The sequence below is a fragment of the Orcinus orca genome, chromosome 7 (genome assembly GCF_937001465.1).
Source record: "Orcinus orca chromosome 7, mOrcOrc1.1, whole genome shotgun sequence".
Classification (NCBI taxonomy): domain Eukaryota; kingdom Metazoa; phylum Chordata; class Mammalia; order Artiodactyla; family Delphinidae; genus Orcinus; species Orcinus orca.
Window position 1 is genome coordinate 104,309,142 of NC_064565.1, and position 22,073 is coordinate 104,331,214.

Here is a 22,073-nt window from a genome sequence, read left to right on the forward strand (position 1 = left end):
CTATCAACCAACAAGGAAAAAAATTAAAGTATGATCTATTCATACTACAGAATATTATCAATTATGAAGGATGAAGAAAAGTTATATTCTCTAATATGGAGTGATGTCCATGACAAACAGTCAAGCATCTTAAAAACAAGATGACAAGAAGATGATTCCATTTCCATAATTTTTTAAAATACATGAATATAGATATATTTGCATTATCTACCAAATCATAAAGAGTGGGAACTCAGAAATAAGTTGGAGTAAGAGTCTGAAGCATACAGTTCTTTGGTAATGTTAAATTCATTAATTAAATGCAAAAAAAAATTGCCCCCCAAAAACCTAAGTATTAAAATTCAACGATGTGAAAGTCAAACACGTATCATGACCACCTCTGTTTCGCGCTGTAGTAACTGAAAAGCCATTTAATCTGTCTTTCTCCTAAAGACTCAAGTCTTAACAGAATAATTGTGTCTTAATTCATTTTTGAAATGTACAAGGAAGTTCAGTCAGATTAAAATAAATCATCAAATCTTAAATATCGGATTCAAACATCCCTGAGGTAATTCCTACGTGGTGCTTTGGTGAATCCCAAATAGAGACCATTGCCTGATTCACACTCACAAAAGAAGCCTGGTCACACGTAGAAGGGAAAATAAAAAAGTATAACGGGAAAAGGACAATAATTAAACCCTGCTCTTCTCAGATGTAAAGAATCGTGTCTTTCAATGATCACAGCCATGCTTCAAAGCCAGAGATAAAAGCAGCCATGTGACTTGAGCAATTGATTCTTAAAGACATGATTCAAAGGTAGAAGACAAATTTCAGAAGTGGAAAGGATATAACAGTATCTCTCTGAACTATATTTTAAATGCTTCCTTCCCCGTACTGCGTTCTCCTACGGTCCTTCTATAATATATTAGGAAAACAAAGTAATAATTTTTGTCTAAACACAGCCCTCTCCCTCTTTTCAGAGCACAGATGGGAACTATTTTACAGCCATCAAAGCATTTATTTCTGTATCGTTCTTTCTCAAAAGAGCTTTTAATAAGATACCTTTCGCTGATATGAAGGTATCATATATGTAATGATATATAATATAGGTCCTAGATATAGAGGACCCCAAACAATTTACAGCAAAATTATGTATTTAAGCAAGGTTTAATTCCTACCTAGCATTATTTGGCCTTAAGTGACTCCATAAGAATGTTTTCTTTTCATTAGTATTATTTTTATCCATGCTCTCTGAAAATACTGCTTATTAATCTTTCACAAAGAGTAAATCTGTGACTTCCCTTTCATTGTTCAGCTCTTTATTTAAGCAAAGAATAAGTTAATAAAGAATCTTTTCCTCTCTTCCTCCTGCTTAATATTTCTGAGGTAATAAAACAGCCCTGTAAAACATCTGGAACATTCCCTCCCGGGGGCGGGGGGGGGACATGTCTCAGGAGGATTTTGTTTCCTTTTTCCTACTAACTAGCACAGTTACTTATCCGCTGCACCCAATCACTAGGCAAGTTCAAACTACTGCTAACACCAGGCAGACATTCTCCTGGAGAAGACAAATGAGTGGCTCACACTCTTTTTTGTCCTGCTGAGACCGAGCCAGATCATTTCAGAAAATGGTATTCAAGGGCAGAATGAACTTGCAGCTGCTTCAAAGGGCAATGCCCGCCATCACCCTGCCGCTCTTGACACTTTTGACGCGGCCACTCACCTCCGTCTGCATTTGCATGTACTGCTTGGAGGTAAGAACTCCAAGAGGAAGTGTAGTCCTGTCCCCAAGGTCCCTTGAGGACTCCAGCCGATGACCAGGGTTAGATGCAAACAACAGCACACCCCAGGCCCCCACACGCCCTGGCCATTTTTGCCCAAGGATCTTTTGTCAAACATTTAAGATCTTAATCAATCTTCACTCTGACCTCCCAGACCCCAAGGAAGATGGATGAGGAAGTAGGTGACCTTTCACCTGTTCTTCTATTTGTCCTGCCACAGCAGACCCATTGAAAAGACAATTGGGGAGGAACCTGCAGCCAGAGTTCTGAAGACTTGCCCATTCTCCTTTATATCCTTTCTTAAGCTCCCTTTACGCCCTGGTCTTTCTTGTCCCACTTCCAAATCACTTTTCTTTCACTCAGAAGAAAGTTCTCTTTCCTGTCGGGGAGGGGAGAAAAATGACACTCTCCAAATATCATTTTCAAATGAATGTTATTCTTTGTTAGGGCAAAGGCAATGCTTCCTATCTTTGTCCTTGACTTCTAAGAGCGGTTGTAAGATGGACTTCCCTTTTACCATTTTAACTCAACAACCTTAAAATTCAACAGCTATGACCTTGGTAAGAGCTGAGTGATAAAGGAAATGTTAGCATTAACATCAGATTAATGCTTTATGATCTAAAAGGTGATTTTTACTAATTTTACATCACTGTGTCCTCATAGCAAGTCTCTAAGCTAAGTACAATTATTATCAACCCATTTTATAGATGAACAAACCAAGGCTCAGAGGGCTTAAGAAATGCTCAAGGTCTTGCAGCTAAGTGACCAAACTGAGACACACTTCCTTGTGTTGATGTTCTTTCTGCTCTTCCTAGATAATCCTGATACTCCAGTAATGATGGCACGGATGGAGGAAACCATTTTCATTACTCTTAAGACGTTTACAGTCTTGAGTTATCCCTAAAAATTCGCACTCAAATTTGGAATTTTAGAATTGTTGTCATTCAAGTTTTTTCTTCCTCCCTAAATTCATCAGAGATTCTTACCTGGTAGTCTTAAATACAAGCAAAGTGCAAGGTTTTGTGCAAAAAGTGTCTTCTTGAAAGATTTAATCATTTTACAAGTAGCAAAGAAAATACCTGGGTAGCAAGAGTGCAGAGAACAAAGATTCTCAAAAATAGCTTAATCAACCTTCCCCTTCCATTAAATATCTCGCCTTGTGTTAGGAACAGTTTGCTCAGAAACGGACTGGATCTAAAACATGAAGCCTCACCCTTTCCATGGACCACATGATGATGAACTGGATTCCCAAGGTTATTTCCATAAAGCCAACCACTACCATGTTCAATTGCCTTTACATTCACTTCCCCCTCCATCTTTTTCTCTTTTCCTTCTCATTTGGGTTGTAAAAATGTCAAGGAGTCTCACTGTGCAGCAATGTATGAGTTACTGGGCTCTGTGACAATTGGAAATCAATGACGTTAGATACAGAGAAATGTACTAATGCCAGAAGCATGAACATTTGAGCAAGAAATGGAAGACAATGTGTGTGTGTGTGTGTTTAAATATATATAAGAATCTTGAAATGTAAAGATGTGCAAGTCCTGTCTTACAAAAATCAAAAAGGCAGAATAATTTACTCTAAAATGTGATGCAATGTCACTGCCCTATTCATTTCACTCTTCCTGCTATGATGATTGTAATTTCAGTGCCAGTAACAATGCACTCACGTATTTTCTAATGTTAATACCAGAATCTACTTCAGGGTTTCCATTTGGTACAGCTTAGCTAGTAGTTGCCAAGTCAAGAGTTAACAAAATGGCAAGAAATCAACCTTTGTAAAAACAAAACAAAACAAGAAAACCCTTGAAATTCCAACCTTTAAATTTTCAAGTTCACAAGTTTACCTTTTGACTCTAGGTCAACAGAAAAGGTTGCCAGCCTTTATTCTGTTTTACTTTTCAATGCAGTTAAAAGACAGTCATTGTTAGCTATGCCTAGAAATAACTATAGCAGATCAAGAATGACACTTATGAACTCTGAAAGGAGAAATGCATAATTCTATGACACCAAACTACCCCAAATGCAACTTTCTTTAGGTTATAACTGTTGATTTCCAATCAGTCAAGTGGATTGCTCCATAGTTAATCCCACCCTGTCATTAAGATGGTTGAAATGCCAGACAAATTGTTTGGCAGTCAGTTATTTCGGGCTCTTTAATCGCCAAATCAGATGAACCATGTGGCAATGCAGTCTACAGTTCAACAATTACCCTGAGAAAAGATTAATCTGATCTGTTCCAGAGATGGGACCAAGAGTTACACGCTTTAGTAGTAACCATAATAAGACTGGCAGCAGCAGACTATTAATAACCACTGAAAATAAATACCAAGCAAAAATTAAAATCTTGGAATAACTGCTTTTTTTTAAGCCTTAATCCACACATGACATGAGCAATCCATATAAATATGGATTACTCCCAGTCCTTCCTCAAACACAAAGCTGCCATAAAGAAGACAAGTTTGCAAACTCCCCAGAAAGGCGAAATAAGGGAAGAGGGAATTGCAGACACAGAACTTTAGGTGAGAGGAAAAAAAAAAAAAAAGTCACCTTAGTAATATGATAAATAGTAATTAACATGATAAAAAAATCTGGATTTCTTCAGAAACTCAATAATCAAAATGGATTACAATTTACTATTGCCTCTGACCACAGATCGAATAAGAAGACTCTTCCTAGCTCTTTATCACCTCCTCAGGGAAATCAAGAGGTCTTTCATCAAGATTCATTTCACTTGGAAACCCTATCAATGGGTGCTCAGTGGAACATAAGGCACTTGAAACCTTGCCACTCCACTTTGCTGGGCCATGTCTACACTGGTCCACAAGGCAGGAAAAACTGGACTTTCCTCGCACAGCTCAATTTTAATCAGCAGGAGGAAACTGGAACAACAAATCCTAATTCCACCTTTAAATCATTCATGTACACATCCACACGAGGAGAGATGTTTACGGACAGGAGAACCATGGTTCGAACATGTGTCGGCCCTCTTTAAGCAAGGATCAATCAGGGCCTTTCTTCAGCTTGTTCATTTACATTTCAGAGGGCACATCAAGCCGGTTCAGATCTAAGTGCCTGTTAGCAAATGTGTTTGGCCTTCTGCTGATTACAGCAGCATCATTTATTTTGTCAGTATTAGAATCGTCTTAGCTTTGCCACCTGGAGCTGTAGCACTTACTCATTAGACCCCTCTGTCCCACCACATCCCACAGGGGCTGCTAATTACTGGCTTTACTCCATTTAGTCTCATCTCTGATTTAATTATGTGCACTCAGCCCTAATGAAAAGTACAAGATGGCTCTCCTTACCTTGGCATTCTCCATTCCGCTCTTCATGCCCGGCATGGCATAGGCAGTTGCCAATGGGTACCAGCCATTCACCATCTGCCCCGCAGTACATTTTTGGCACATCCTTCTCTTCTGAGTTGTTGACACAGGAGCCTCGAACTTCCACCAGGGAAGACGTATCGGCCCCTGTGATGGTGTCTGGAAACTGAGCCAGATTGCGAACGGTGAGCGGACACTTCTTGTAGAACACTCGGACCGAAACCAAGGCGATGCAGGCCCCTACATCCTGAAACGCCAGGTAGAACCCCTTTTTGCTCAATGGCCCTACATCCCGGATTTCCGTGTTCAGCTTCATGATCCGGTCGCCAATGTCCACTTGGGTGAAGCTCTCGTCGGCAGCGATGGTGTCAATTTTGGCAAACTGGCTCTCTCGGATAAAACGCTCCTTGTCGTTGTCTGATTCATAGTAGTACAGGTTAAACGTCTCCTTGCAAGTGCCCATGACACCCGGAAGACTGTTGCAGTCCCTCAAGGTGAACTTGATCTCAATGTACACCCTCTGAGCCCCTTCTCGGGTGATCCAATCAGTTCGCAGCCAATTATTCTGGCTGGGCTCCATCACGTTGCACACTTGGTAGGTTCGGATTGGCGTATTTTTTTCATCCATAATACTCACTTCCTCCCACTGCACAGATCCAAAGGAAATGCATCGATTACAAACATTTCATCATACCGTGACTTATCAGTTCTATTTTACCCTCATAGCACAGTGATGATTTTTGTTGCAGTAAGAAAGAAAGCTACCCAGCGCTAATTCCTCACCAAGGTGATATTATATTGGGAAAGTATTTTAATTTTCACTCTTTTGCCTCAGATCCAGAGGCTTTGCTGGATTGATTGCTTTTGAGTTCTCAGCAGTTCCTCGTTCGTGGTGGTCTAACAACCTCAAATTCACCTATTACAACTGCTACAAGTTCAAGTGACAACAGTTCAAACTTACTCATAAATGAAAAAACTAGTATGTGTATTGTTTCAACAACTGAGCAGAGACCTGCAAATTAAGAGCAGGAAGTGCAGAGTCTGCCAAAGGAAGACAGTTATCAGTCAATCAGTGGTGCTCCTGTCAGAACTCTGCTCTCTAATACCTAAAAAAAAAATGTCTATATATATTTTTTTTTTTTTTTGGCGATGTCACTACTCTTTAAAGGGGTAAAGAAAATCTCATCATTTTGGTTTTCGTAATCCTGGGAAGACAGAGAGTAAACTTTATGGTTAGATTTCTCAAATACACTGTCATTTATAATGGTAGAACACTTTTCAAGAACATGTATTCAGTCAAAAAGTTTGTATAGTGTTCTTATTTTTAAAACAAAGTAAACACGAATGCACACGTGCATTGCTTCTAAATAGACTGTGGATATTGAGAATAAAACAGTAAGTGGTATTTATGAGTCAAAGCCCAAGAAAATTAAAGAAGGATAGTAAGGTTTTCTTTCAATCTACTTCCTAACATAGAGACTCTCATAGTGGGCTAATCTGCATTCAGCAAAATTCACTGTGACTAGCGTAGTTTCCTTCTCGCTGTGGCTTTTAAAATAATCCTAAAAGCAGCAAGATAATTTGGGGCTCCTACCAGACTGATAGACAGCCTCCAATTCTTCATTAATATCTACAGTAATTCCTTTATATAGATCTGGTATAAATCAGCTTAAGTATCTAACACATGAATATAATTAGAAGAAAAAAGATAGTTTAAAAAAAATTTGTATTCTGTAATAGCTATACTTAAAGCTCCATTCAAGCCAATGAAGTACACAGAATCATAACATATCTTTTAACAGGTTTCCCATCTGTGCATTGGATGGATGGAAATGTTACTATTAATGGATGGAAATGTTACTATGTGAAGGGTCATAATGCATAAAATTCTGTATCCCTTTCATCTGCCACCATTATGAAAGTTTTAGAACTGGGAGAGTTAAGTGCCCTGTGGTGATTAAAATTTCTTTTTATCCACTAAGCAATAAATCACCAGTAATTTACTTATTTGGGGGAAATTCATGTAAATCCAAAAATAGATCCCCACCTTCAAAAAAACCTACTCAGCATGCTTCTCATCTCAGAACAAAGGAAATATGGAAAAACACATTTATCAATGTAAATGAAAGCACATAGGGATATCTCCACAGTTCATACACATAATTCAGGTCTAATTCGAATTTTCCAGCCCGAACTTAATTGTCTAAACACATTGATCAATTCAGCAGAACAAGGACAAATCTCCCCTTAGTTTTGCATTTTACAATCAGTGTCAGAAACTCAGTATACTCCTTTAAATGAACACTGAAAAGAAATTAGGTTTTTGCTACAATGTTGCCATCAGAAACCATCACTTTCCATTATTTTCATGTTCTGCTTAGCTGTTCTGATGGAAAAATGAAAGAACAGTGACTACAATTCATTTTTGACCTGGTGGTATTGTCACATAAGGTTTCTTTTTCTTTTTAAAAATAACAACAACCACAAACAAATAAATGTCATTATTCGTCAAAATTATAATCTCAAATTTCCAGCCAAGAAAGATGTGAACTGTTCTAACAATAAGTAGAGATTTCAGAATAATCCAAAGATTCAAATATGCTTTTACACTCAGAAAGACTTTTTTAAAGCCAATCCACCCCCTACTTGTTAGATATCCAATTTACCCCTTCATTCTAGGCCCAAAAAAGTCTTCTTTATTACAAAATCTAGAAATTAATTAAACTTTATAATTTGGCACATAATTTCTCAATGGCTACTATGTAGTTCGGAAGGACTAATTCTATTATACACAAATAAAATTTCATTTTTTATGTTTCCTAACAATATTTAAAACATTACACACATGGTATTTAAGGAAAGAGAAGGAATACATTCTATATTCAGAAGTCCATATTCTACCCATAAAAGGTTCTGGGTTGTGTACAGTCAGCTATGCACAGTATTTTTTTTTTTTTTTTTTTAAGGGGCATGGAGACAACCAAAAGAAGTTTTGTGTCTAGAAAAAGTGACCAGGTGCTCTTTCAACAGTTCTCTGGGAGCTGGGGTGGGGGGAGGGAGATGTCTGTAGCATATTAAGTTGCAATAAAAGCTTCCCAGAAACTAGATAGACCATGAACTGTACTTGAAAATGTGTTACTCTTTGCTTTTCAATAGGTCACATGTATATTTAGTGTAACAAGTCAGGTCCAAAATCATACTAGACATATCCTCTCTTCAAACTTGGGAACAGCCAGTAAGAAAAATAAGGCTCATTAATTTTTTTAATGCAAGTACTGATACCTTCCATCCTCAGTTTTGCCAGCAGTTCTAATACATTCGGCCTACAGAGCAATACCTCTGGTGTAGCATGGGAAAGCCTCCTTGAATCAATGACCTTTCCAGGGTATAGGATTAACAAGAGTCTGACTCTCACAAGATAAAGCTGTACCTTTCTTCGCATTCAAAGGATGAGGGCAATTGCCTGCAATCAGCGGTGAATATAGCCTGTCTACACTGCCAGAGACCTGCCAATCATTCTCCCTCCCTTTAAAAAAAAATGGTTTTGAGGGCAGACTAGAATTTTTCAGCAGAGACCCAACCAACTTCAGTCAAGTTCAGGCCGAAAAACAGGAAGGCAGGACAGTCTCCATTTTATTTCAAATGGATGACAAGACTTGCTTTGGAGAAAGCCTAAAATTTTCCATTCTTGCCTTGTCTTATTTTTGAAGCCCATCTTCTATAACAGTTTCTGTGAATCTTTATTTTTTTTCAATCCTTTATTGTTTATTCAATGGCCAGGTGTGGAGCGCCGTACTGGGTGCTGGCATTACAATTTTTGCCTGATAAAGACTCCTAATCTTTCACCCCCACCGCTTTTAATCAAATGGCTCAGTCGTAGACTATCAGGCATGTAAAGGTAGGATGATATGCTTAATTTTTAAAGGATTTGAGAGTTTCAGTTTGGCAGACGCCAGAGTTACACATTGTACTGATTTCTTTCCAAAGCTGATTCATTCTGACCTATTATTAAGGGGGGAGGATGGGGTAGGAGAATGTGGCTATTGACCTAATTCTATTCTCATGGCAAATTCAAGAAGAAATGAACAGTGATGCCCTCTCATACTCTATAATCCAGCCTCCCCAGTCCCCAAAGATCCAAGATTCCAAATACTTTAACTTTCATATTTAGTAACAACAATGCCAAACTTGGGGCTTTTTTTTTTTTTTTTTTTCTGCATAGATGTTGCCCTTGGTACAAGTTTGTAAGGCTTTCTCTCAGCGCGCAAGTGAAAAGCAGCTGATTTAAGATTGTCATAGCAAGTTACAGAGCCCCCCGCTGCTCACACACAGAACTAAACCTGCTCCTGGTACAATTAGAAATGTTCTCTCCTTGGTATTTTTATTTATTCATTTTCCTCCTCTGGAAATAGAACAATTGCTCTAAAATTAACCCTGCCAGGACTTCATGGCTATCACTGCAATAGGCATAAATACGAATTTGGTCCCCAGATCGTATTTCTTGTTGGTGTTTTAGTCTTAAATAGGCATCTAAGGCAATGCCTCCACCAATCTCCTAGTTTGGAAACCCCTTTTGGATTCCAGTTCTTCCATGACAGAGCTATCCAAAGGGAGTATAGGATTTCTCCAACAAAGCGTAATTCACTTCATAGGCCATGGCGGAAATCTGACCCCCGGCCACAATCAACAAGAATCACGCCATTAGGACTCTCAGAAAGTTGCTAATCACTCCTTTTTACCCTGTGGATCAGAGAGCAATTCGGAACTTACCCCTCCTTCCAGAGGGCTTGCTATCCACCCAAGTTCTCCCTGAACAGATCTGGAATCCAGTAAAGTAACTGCAAAAAACCAAAGAAAAATAGATTAATTTCCAATTGCAAAAAGCCAATACTACAAAAAACCATTTGCCTGAGCGTTTCCATATGTGCCGAGGGTGTGCATATCCAACTCTGATCAAAACCTAAACCCGGTCTCACTTATGTAAATAATCATTACTCACTCGATCTTCTCCCCTCTTTAAATCTGCAGGTTCTTATTTATTTAACTTGCTTAGCATTTAAAATTCCATCCCAGGACTCAGTTGATTCTTTTTCTAAAAAGGATGAATTGAGAATCTCAAGTACAATTCAAAAAATAAATATATCTATGTAGGGCAGTTACACTCCCAAGCAAAATCTGCATTCATCTCTGTCTGGTATCTACTAGAGTTATTTGTTTTTGCAAGTTTCAGATGACCGCATAACTCATCATCATGGTGACAGAGCCACAAGTGAATTCTATCAGAGAGTACTCAAAAGGGTCATGAAAAGGCTCTCTCCCCTACCATTTTTTTTTTTTCTTCCACCACCAAATAAATAGGCCCTGGATGTGGTATCCGCTGCTTTTTTAAATATCAAAGTTTCAGAAGGGGGAAATGGCAGACGTGTGGAATTAGAATGCAAATACACTTAAGTATTCTATTTGGCCTTTTTGAAGACAATCGGAGACTCCTTCCCCCAAGAGGAAATCACTGGTTTAAATTTTAGTTATGGAGGACTGCCTAATAGATTTAGTATGCTTGTTGTGCTACACCTAAGAGTATGCATCCCAGCTTGGGGGGACCGGGAGGGCGGCTATACGACGGTCGCACCCCGCCCACGCTGGAACAGTCCTAGGCACCGAGAACATTGAAAACGACGCAATGAATTCCTAAACTCTTCACATTGTCTTTCCCACCGAGATCTGCAGGCCTGGGGGTCGAAAGGCCCATCTCAAAGGAACCACTGGGTTATTAATTTGATCAGGGAGGCTGGCTCTTCAGGCTGGGGGAGGGGTGGGAAATGAGAAACCTTCACCCTTGCTCGTGCGCACCCCAACTCTCAGTATCGCCCCCCGGCCCCTGAATTCTGCCCACCTCTCCTCTCATTTCACCCCGACGTCAAAGTAGTTAAAAATGAGCCTCTTTCTCCTGATTTTCCCGAGAAACCTGAATTCCTAGGTTCTGTTAATTATTTTAAAATGTAGAGCCTTCCCTGGGTCGCTCCCGCCCGGAGTTGCGCCCCCCCCCCTTCTCTCCTCTTGGTCTCTAGAGAAAAGCCCGCTACATCCATTTGGATTTATGTAAGGTGGATTAGGGACACAAAGGGAACAATAAGACCCAATTTACAAAAAAAGGAAGGGAGTAGAAAGGGAGGGTAAAAGGGAGAAAAGAAAACGTGATGGGAATAAAAAGCAACAAAATGAATTAATTTTTAAGGGGGAGGAGGGGTCGGAGAGGGGTTGACCCCCCTCCTTTCTACATCAGCCTACAGCTCCATCACCGCCTTTTTTGTCTAGGGCTCCCAAGTTTTGCTCCCCAAAGAAAAAACAAGGGGAAAAAAGGAAAAAATCTCTGCGTTTGCTGCAGAGAGGTCTTGGGGGACGTCCTAACAAGAGTGCGAAGTAGTCAGGAGAACGCGGGATCCACGATACCGCTCAGAGGAACGACCCCCGGGACGGAGGGGCAGCAGGGACCGAGATGGCCCACGTCGGTAGGAGAGAGGAGATCGAAAGGGTGACAGAGCGCCTCTTTCCTCCCAAGCCTTGTCTGCCGGCAGGTGTGTGAATCTCTGGGAGGTTGCGTCCGGCGAGCTCTTGGCACCGCCCGCCCAGCCAAGGCTAAGTTGGTTTTTGGCTCCCTCCTTCGGAACAGGGAAAATGATAGATTGTACGGGAATGGATGCACGGATCCTGGAGAGATGGACAGTCGGATGGATGGATGGATGGATGGATGGATGGATGGATGGGGGAGGGTGGGGAGGTGAAGGAGTCGGCGAGCCAGTTGCGCGCAGGCTCGAGCGCGAGCATCGCCGGAACATAAGCGCACACAATCGGGGCACTCGAGCACAGGCACACAATTGTCCGCGTCGACGCGGACACCCGCGCACCCACAGACACCCATATGCGCGCGCGCGCGCGCATACCCACACGCACACGCAACTCGCCTTTCTCTGAGATCATCAGAAACTAAATGATAAACCCCCACCTCCCCGACACAGACACACACACACACACACACACACACACACACACACACAGCCCTCCAGCATGTCCAAACAGACGCACATAAAACTGAGCACCTACACTGATCCAGTTGGTCCGGCACGTTCCCTTCAAACTAACCCGGTGTACAGTTGTAGGGGCAAAAAGCTAAAACTCGAGTACGTTCAGCTTGCCAGCGGGTTCCCAAGGTCTGCGGGGTGACATGAGGAGCTTGGTGTCCCCTAGGCCAGCAATCGCACCCCGACGGCACGGGGGCCCGGCTGGGAGAAAGGTATCTGACGCCGTGTGCTAGCAATCAAATCAGGTCACCGGCGACCGGCGAGCGGCGCCACGACCGCTGCGCGGCGGAGGCCCGGCAGCCAGGTCCCGGGAAGCGCAGGGCTCGGGAAACTTTGCAGAAACCAGAGCTCGCAAAGCTTTCGCAAGAACCCGAGAGCACCACCATACCCTCAGGGACCTCCAGGTTTCCGTTCCCCCTCGACCTGGGCTGAGTGGGTAAAGTGGCGGTAGGAGTAGGTCCACAAAATTTATTTATTTATTTGTTTTCTTGGCGTTGTCTCCCATGCATCCCCTCGGGGCACCTCGGGCTGCCCTCGCCGGTGGATGCCGATAAACTTTGTCCTTTCGCTACAAACTTGGGCAACCTCGCCACACGCACGGGTCACCGCCCCGAGGCAGGCTGCCCGGCCGCTCCCCGCCTTCCCTTCGCGGTTCCCGTCGCTCCAGACCCCTTTCTCCGGAGTCAAGGCGACCGCTCGCACCGGGATCCCCCTGCACTCTCCGGCCTCGCGCTCCCGGGGACCATTCACCCGCCGATCTTCGCCTCTCTGTCCCAGACCGCAGAAAGGCCGCCCCGTTCTTACCTTCATTCGCGGGATACACCCTGGAACCGGTGACAGCGTCGCAAATCCCAAACAGAAACGAAAAGAGGAGGAAATAAAAAATCCCAGCCATGGTTCGCCGGTGCTAACGCTGCTCCTGCCGCTTCTATCCCAGTGGAATAAATGCTTAAGTTAGGAGTGCAGCAGGCTGAAGACATTGCCAAGGGGGTGGGCCCGGCCCGTGACGTGCACCCGCCAGTCCGGGGCTTGCAGCCAATAGTAGCGCAGAAGGGGTTGCCTTGCTCCGCCCCCGATGAGCAGAGCCCGCCCCTATGCCCCGCCCACTCGGCTCGGCTGGGCGCTTCGTCTCCCCGGGATTAAGGGGGCGAGTTCTGCCGCGTCCCTCCCCTGCTGGAGTGAAGCAGCGGGTCCCCTGGTCGCATCTCAGCGGTCCAGCCCCTGGACGGCGGAAGGAGCTTCGAAAGACTCTGAATTGGTTGGGGGAAGTCCGAGGAAAGGGTGGGAACCCAATCTTACGCCTCGGGCGGTTTGAGATGGAGGAAAATGCTCTTTTATTGCAATAAAAAAAGTATCAAGTTGACCTGCCTCTTTGCTGTTGCTCTTTTTCTGAGGGTCGAAGTGTTCGCCTCCCGCGCGCCCCGACTCAGGCTACACGTTCACTCCTGCGCGCGGCCGCGGCCTCTCTCTGCTACCTGGCTCCTGGCCCCATTTTGTGCCTTTGTGGTGCATCTACATATGAAATGCTCTTTGGGGAGAGTTCTGTGGCTTGATTACTGCTTTTTTCCCAGGCTCCCAGCTGCCTGGAGAGCGGTACCTAATCAGTCCCCAACGTCGAGTGCAGCCCTCGGCCTGTCTCCAGAGACTGAACGAAAGACTTTCTAGCAACGGAGAAGCCCCCTCAGGCCCCATCTCCGCGCTCAGCCGTGGAGGGAAAGGCGCGTCCACCTCCCCGGCCCCCGGGACAGGACTCCCCACCCCGGCAAGGCGCCCCGAGATGGCCTTGGCTGCCGGGAGCCAACTGTGTGTTCCCCGTGGGGAGTCCCTGGAACCGGGCCTAGCAAGTTCGGGGCCCGGGGGGTAGAGGCGAAGAGCTGAAGTGGAAGTGCCGGGACCTGCCGCAAACCCGAGCTCGGAGGCTGCCCGGAGCGGTTGCCGCCGCCCTGCGCTCCCGTTGCTCCCCTGCGCTGGTCCGGACAGCTCTCGCCGCCCCAGTAGACGGTGGTGAGCGACAGGACCCGCAGAAATCCGCGCAGCCGCCCCCGCCGAGGTGCTGCGGGTGTCACTGTGGGCCTCCTGGGGGCCCAGGCAGCACTGGGCCCTGGTTTGTCCCCTGATGCCCCGGACGCGGGCGCAGCCAACTGAGCGCTGCCCAGAGACCGCAACGCAGCAGGCGGCCCGGGGCCCGGCCCCCGACGTGACTCGGTGAATTTCTCCGGACGTTTGAAGACGCCCCGATTCCTGACGAGGCCTCCCTCCTTCTCTCCTCCTCCCAAGCCACCCCTCTTCTGGCTCCCCACGGGGTAGGTTTTCCTCCCGGGCCTTGGTCCCAGCGTGAAGGCGACCGCGGGGAGATGGAAGCGCCTTTCCCTCTCCGGCAGCAGCTCATCGTGAACCAAGCGCGCTACCTGCCGGCCAGAAAAGGGAGTGCGAGGCCCGCGCGGAAGGGCGAGCGGACAAAGACCGCAGCACGCAGTCCGCAGAGTAGGTGTGTCCGTGGGGTATCTTGTCATACACCCGCCCCTCTCCGGAGCACCCAGGCCACCCCTGCGCAGTGGTGGTGGGTGGCCGTGGAGAGGGCCCGGGAGTCCTGTCGCACTTCTCGCCAGCTGGATTGCAGAAGACGAAATCAGAAAGCGTTTCAAGGAGAAACTCTTAGTGTCCCAGGGGTTGCCTGAGTAGCTGCCATCCCTGAAATAGAAATCCTAGAGAAAGAACGAGGGGTGTAGGGCGGTGTGGAGGAGAAAGCAGATCGCGGCCACGGTTTCAGGTCATTGGCCTCCGTAGCACATCGTGTCTACTCCACTTGTGCAAATTCAGACCCGGGCTAATTATATGGGCAACTTTTACTTGAGCGCGCTTGGCGAGGCGCTGGGCAGTAGCCGTGTGAGTCGGTGGCCTAGAGGGAGAGCTTGTGCGGCTCCAGACTTTCTGACTTCTCCGTGAAAGACCTGCTGAAATGTCACAGTCTGAGGAAGTGGATTTCAGTTATTGTAGCTACTGATTTTACACAAGTAAAAAGGGGGAAAGAAATGCACGCGGGGGATATATATGTACGTGTGCGTATAAATTATTTAAAATAACCGCACGAAGTCCTTCTAAGGAATGCATTTCTAGGTTCCTTCACGTGTCTCCCTGAGGTTTATTGAAAAAGGAGATGAATATTGGTCCCTGTCATTCTGTACACAGACTCAGCGGAGAAAAAGAACAATCCGAATTATTTTTAAAACGTTTTTAAACAATAGTTGCTTGTTGCCTCTCTGCAAGATTTGAGTGCTGCATGTATGGGTGGTTGAAATGGGAAATCGACTGGCTGCCTCCTTAGAAACAGTAAAATTTCTAAAACATGAACCATTCCCTGCCCCCCACCCCACCCCGGTATCTGCACACTGATTATTAAAGTCTTTCTAGCCACAGCTGCCTGAAAGCAAGGCTTCACTTGCTAGGGGACATTCAGTGATGTCCGTCCCCTTTTTTCTTCCCATTTCCCTTTTCAGGACCCAAAGCAGCCCAATAATCTAGAGACCCAAGAGGCAGGAAATGCTAACTTGGGAAAACTGAACTATAACTTCCCCTTTATAGCATTTCTGGGCTGAAGATCAGAAATGAGCTGTTGAATACTGAAGTATTTAGGATGAAAGTATACGATAGCTTGGATTTCTGTAGAAACATTCCAATAAAAAAAGAAAAAGAAAGAAAAAGAGTAAAGGAATAAATAGATGAAAGAGAATTGGGAAATTTGGGGTATATTTTTAAGTGCTGAATAATAGGACTCGTGAATTCATTATACTATTCTTTCTATGCTTAAGTGTGTTCAATGTTTTCCGTAATAAAAGTTATAGTAGAAAAAAAAAAAGAAATGAGGTGCTGAAAATTCCTCTGTCCACTGTGACAACCTAGAGGAAAAGTGTTCTAATCCAACAGTCATGATTCCTCCTTAAAAACAGGACAAAAATGAAAAAAATGATGGTGGTCCTGGTCTACCATCTATGCAAACCCCCTACTTTATTGGAAAACGCCTTGGAATTTTCAGACGTTTGAGAGTATTTGCAACAAATCAGTCACTCAGTGAAGTCGAAAGCATACAATAGAATACCACACAAAAAGCGCCTAAAATCACCTACTTTTAGTATAAATTAGCTTGACTCTTTAATCAAACTAGCCTCCCCACTGCTGTGAGAAATTGAGAGTATTTTGAATCCAATAAGAGATATGTCAAAACATATAAGCTTATAAGCTTAATGAAAATAATAATTCAATAATTTGAAATTCTTGGCATAATTGTTCTTTTTGTACAGTGCCTACCATAAAATCTTGAGCTACAAAGTACATTTTATTTTTTTTGTTTTTTTTTTGTTTTTTTGTTTTGTTTTTTTTGGTTTTTTTTTACAAAGTACATTTTAAATGCTTATTTGAATTAAGGTTGAATTTCAAAAGTATCTCTAATTTGTAAAGACTTTTCAAAATAACACCAAGTATCTTAGGAGTTTCTGCATCTAAACGGAGGACCAATTTTACCAAAGTAACAAGAACCTTGGACCTTTGGACAAAAAAACAACAATAAAGCGAGGGCATGGAAACTAGAGAAAAGGTTAGAATGAGAACAGGAATCCACTCTGCCTTTTACTAGACAGTCTGCCAGATTTTCTAGCTAGTGTAGCTGGACTTCCCTGGACCTTGGTCTCTTTATTAATAAATGGAGTCTCCGACAGTGCTCCAATGACTCCCTGTCATTGCCAGAACCAGGATTTTCAAGACTGACATCCCTAGTTTAACATTCTAACAGTTCTTTTACTAGCTGGGTGTCTTTGTGTAAGTTACTTAACCTCTCTGAGATATGGTTTTCTTATCTGTGAATTGTAGATAGCTATGTGATTCTTCTAAAAATGGAATAAATTTTGTAGAGCACGTAGTATGGTGTCTGGTTCATGATCAGTAGCTATTATTACTTTCAAATAATATCTCATTAATAACTATTAACATTTTTAAATGTGCAATCATTTGTTCAGCTTGAAACTTCCCTTCCATAAGGAAACCAATCTCTGTGATTCACCTTATGCTCTCCATGAGAGGAGAAGGCTTTATTTCACCAACTCCTGGAGTAGGTAGGGGAAATAAATTCTAAGTGCTTCCCTTCTTTCATTGTTGATTTATTACAGCTCACACTAAACTCTTATATGCCTACATGATTCAGTGGGATTTGAATCTAGGGATTGTAACTGTCTTCAAATATAATAGTTTCAAAAATAATTAAATGAAACAAGGTGTAAGGAATAAAAAATGTCACCACCAAGTCAAGATACTGGTGATAATGAATAACCAAAGCTCTAATGAAATATCAACTTTTGTCAGAAAAATGCCCCTAAACTTAGCTACCACCTGAAATATAATGATCTGAAACTATAGTTGATGGGCTTCTTAAATCTCCCAGGAAACTTTGTTGGAGATTTTATCTTTTGATGTCAAGGCTTTGCTGCTATTTCTTATGCAAATAAGAAGCAGGCTACTTGTTAGCCCTTTACACCTCAGTGGGAAAGAGAGCCCCGGAACTCAGGTCTTGACCAGTCAGACGGGTGAGATACTAAGACACAGTAAAAGACCTTCAGAATCCCTGAGGAAAAGAACAAGAAAATAAGGGATCTCAAGGAGTCAAGACTTTTCTGAAAGTCTGTCTGGTGCTATATCTGAATTTTTGTTCAACTCAAACATTACTCAAGTGCCTACTGTGTGCCAAAGACCACGTGATTAAGATGTGAACGTTGTCTTTTCAGCCCTGGGCAGGCACGACACCCACCGCATGGGGGTGGGGGAACCGAACAGAAACCACCGGGAAACTTTTGTTCTCCTGGGAGCTGTGGAGAAGGAGGTGGAATGAGAGGAAGACACCCACCCAGTTCAGTCCTGCAGCAACTCTAGATATCCAGAACTAAACGTTTTGCAGAGACAATGCACCTTTCTTCAGGAGAATTCAGAGGAGATCACTTGCATCTGTTTTTGGCTGTCCTGAGAGCATGAGTTAAACATCAAAACTGTTTGATTTTCAGGCACGAAAGCCATGCCCGCGAAGAAATGTAGAATGTTTTTTACTTGGAACCCTTTGATACAACACCTAGCAAATGGTGTTCACTCATTCTTACTCAAAATGCCAATGTAAAGCTGCAAGTTACAGCCACTATTTTGGCTATTAAATATTTTAATATTTAATAGCTATGTTGATTTATGATTATTAAAAGAGCTCTGGAATTACAGTTGTTTTATGATGAAAAACTAATGATAATATATATGGGGATAACATAAACTGGAACTTTTTTATTTTTAGCCCCGTTAAAAGAGAAGTAATTATCTGGTTAGAGAACCAATTTCTAGAAGCACAGCAACAGCCACTTCTCCCTTTTATTTTTTCTTTCTGAAAAACCATATGTAATTGCAGTGAAATGCTATAAGAAAAATAATAGGATTGTGAACATGATTTATGATTTAGTGCATAATGAGAATGGAAGTTTAGAAACGTAACTTTCCTTTCCCCTATCATAGTCTAAAGCATTTACAGAGTGCTTGTACCTCCAATATTTATTTTGTAATTTAAAAGATCTCTGAATATTTTTAAAATGTCTTAAATGACAGATATGTACTGTGGACAAAAAATTGTTGCCTGCCATTTCAGTAAACAATGAATACTGCTCACCACCAAGTCATCAGCCACGGCAGCTGTCCCCAACGGTGCACCCTGAGGGGAATTCGGGATGCAGAAAAACAGGATACTGGCCCTAGATAGTTAAGATGCATATCAAAGAAATAATTTCAACATGCCCAGAATCTTGCATCTTTCCATATATAGAAAAGCAATCAAATGATTAACTTGAGATGTCTGGTTTTTGTGATTAGCAGTAATCTTTTGATGTTGGATTACATGTTTTGTTTTTTTGGTGTGTGTATGTGTTTTTTTTTGTTTTTGTTTTTTTTTTAGCAAAAGCTCCTGTATATCCCGGCTCCTCTCTTACCTCTTTGGAACAGTTCCTCAGAGCTTTCTGAGAGGCTGCTTTCCCGGCCTATAGTCCTCGGTAATGGCCCGGATAAAACATAATTCTCAACTTTTAGTTTGTGCGTTTCTTTCAGTCAGCAGTAAAATATAAATTCTTTAAATGTTTATTTAATTAATGGAATGTTATAAGCATATTTATAGAGGAAATATTGCTTTTGAAATTATGTTTATATTTTATTTCTTTAACCTAATAACTTATTTCAATTAATAAATAAGGAAAGCTTTTTGCCTGCAAAAGATTATGCCTTTTGACTGTTTATTCAAAAGGACTAAAGAGGAAACTCAGCCAAAACTCCAAGAAACATAGTATAGGCTTTTTTTTTTCTGAATTACAATACTACTTGAGTCCCAACGTAAATCAGTAAAACCTTATTAAAATCAATTGAACGTAAGTAAATTCCCTATATAAAGAAATAAAGTGAGGTTCATAAACATGCTTTAGTTAGAACTGGCATTATTTGGACATAGAATGTTTAAAACCAATGAAAAATTCGTATAAAATAAATGCTAACTCAGGAGTCTATGCATAAACCTACATCATACAACTTTAAAATATATTAAGCAGCCCTCTTTTACTTAGTTATATGTGGAATTACTTTTTCTTAGATCATGCCTATATCTGCACAAATAAACTGGCTGAAATTCAGGCCAACAATGAGTTATTTGAAGTAGGGAGGTGAAAAGAAATTCAGTTAGTAACGGATCATTTGACTCAAACTGACATTTAAAGTATATCGGTTGGACCATTTGGCTTTTTTCTTATTCAATTCTATGTGTATGCACCCCAGGTTTTCTTTTGATGGGGCAGTCAGAGAAGAAGTTAAAAATTAGGCGTTAAAATGCAGAGAATGGTAGTCCCATGCCATTTATTATTTAAATTTGTGACTCTATTAACACAGCCTTTTAAGAACATCCTTAAACATCTCTAGCTGGATTGGAAACTGAGTCATCCCAGTTTGGGATAAATCTTTCTTCTATAGAGAATATTTGTACCTGATAAATATTATAGGATTTATCTCCTGAGACTGGATACTCCACTCTGACATTCGGGATTAACGTGTGGGTTACGATATATGGCCTGACTTTTAAGTCTCTATCTCTTGCAGCTCTGAATTAAAACAAATTTGAACCAAAACATGCACAGGTGATTATGAGAGGTATTCCAACATGCATTAACTTTAAGAGTGAGGTCCCATTGCAGAAGCTTTAACCTGCCTATTTATATTACATAGACACCTCTCAGAGGTAATTGGTCATCGGCAGGAAATTAATCAAGTTTGTTCCATTAAATGGTCAGTTTACTGCAGCTCAGTAAAGCTGGGGGCGGGGGGGCGGAATGAATTGGGAGATTGGGACTGACATGTATACACTATCGATACCATGTATAAAGTAGATAACTAAGGAGAACTTACTGTATAGCACAGGGAACTCTACTCAGTGCTCTGTGGTGACCTAAATGGGAAAGCAATCCAAAAAAGAGGGGATATATGTATACGTATAGCAGATTCACTCTGCTGTACAGTAGAAACTAACATAACACTGTAAAGCAACTATACTCCAATAAAAATTTAAAAAAAGCAAAACTGGGCCGCATATCCTCCATGTGTCTCCTTATGTTCTCATCTGAAACGTTTATAGTTTTCAATCAGATTATTATCATTTAAAACACTTCGATAAATGCCCAGTTGTGCCCATACCGCTTAGCAGGCCACCCTGGTTAAGTGACTCCAAGAACTAAAGTTACAATGCAGAAATCACCGCGCAGGTAGAATCCAAGGCAAAGAGGAAATTCAGGATGCGCAGGGTCTTGCCATTTACAGTTTTCTTTAACAGTACAGTTATTGTGCCACTTTACAATATGTATTTATGTGTTATAGCTATCCATCTATTTATAAACTTGGGTACTCATTTTAAAACCTGACTTCGATTAAAAATAAAACTAGGTGGCTTTAAAGCTCCTCAAGGCTGCTGAGGCTGGAAGGGTCTGTGGTTTAGAAGCTTCCTCTTGCTGTATTCTGATTGAATCTGCTCAGCTCTCTGTTTTTTCCGTGTCCACCTACACACAGCTGTCCATCTCCCGGCAACCTTTTTGCTGTCAGTCAAGTGACAGCCTTGGATGGAAGCTTTGTGTGCCAAGGCATCCTGAGGCCCAGCACTACATTTAGGTAGAAAAGGAGGGGGGCACATAACTAATTCTTCTTCAAAAGCTGGTGATGAGAGCCTACCAGAGGGAGGGTTTGATCTACAGTCCTTCAGAGACTGCTTTCTCAAACACAGGCAAAAATGCAAACACATACATATACCAAACTCCCACATCTGTAGCCCAGCAATGTGATGTAATAATCACCCTGGGAAGGCAAGCATTCCAAGGCTCGTTGATGCAAAGAATAAAGCTCCCTTGCTGAATCTTTTTGGGGACTGGTGCCCAAGAATAGTCCTAGTTTCTCTCCTAGTTTGAGTGATCAGAGGTTCTAGCTTCCCCTTTCTCGGATTGATTGATTCTTAGCTGACCTGTAAGTACTGATATCTCTTCATAAAATTACTTGGGAACATTTGTTTTTGCTAATTGGAAAGTAGCTGGAGGAATGTTATGCTTGAGACTTTGCACGGATTGCATCTTGTATAATGTAATGTCTTAATATCGGAAGGAGGTTGCATTCTACAATAGGAAGCCCCGCTATTGAGATGTTTCTATTTGTACAGTAGATTACTTCTCTGAAAAGTCAGATAGGTCATTAGCACAAATTAAAATTCCAATCTCTAGAAAGAGAGACTGGATTAAGACGTAAGCCTCATTTTAATTACTTTGTTTTTATTTTGTGCCATCTGCATTCTGATTATGAGTCTCTAAAGCTGAACATCATAT

The 22,073-nt window shown here is 42.3% G+C and overlaps 1 protein-coding gene across 4 annotated transcripts in view; it reads right to left on the reverse strand.

Moving 5' to 3' along the window:
* EPHA4 (EPH receptor A4) overlaps positions 1–13,127 on the reverse strand; it is a 142,000-nt gene extending 128,873 nt beyond the window's left edge. For 3 of the 4 annotated variants that reach the window (XM_033426865.2, XM_004262662.3, XM_004262663.2), the window contains exons 1-3: positions 12,970–13,126; positions 9,857–9,924; positions 5,069–5,732 (exon numbers count right to left, since the gene is read on the reverse strand). In XM_033426865.2, coding sequence (XP_033282756.1) covers positions 5,069–5,732; positions 9,857–9,924; positions 12,970–13,060 — 823 coding nt within the window. In that variant the 5' untranslated portion in view covers positions 13,061–13,126. Of the gene's footprint in view, positions 1–5,068; positions 5,733–9,856; positions 9,925–12,969 lie in introns of all 4 variants that reach the window. The other variant, XM_033426866.2, reaches the window with a different exon arrangement.
* Positions 13,128–22,073: the final 8,946 nt, after the last annotated feature.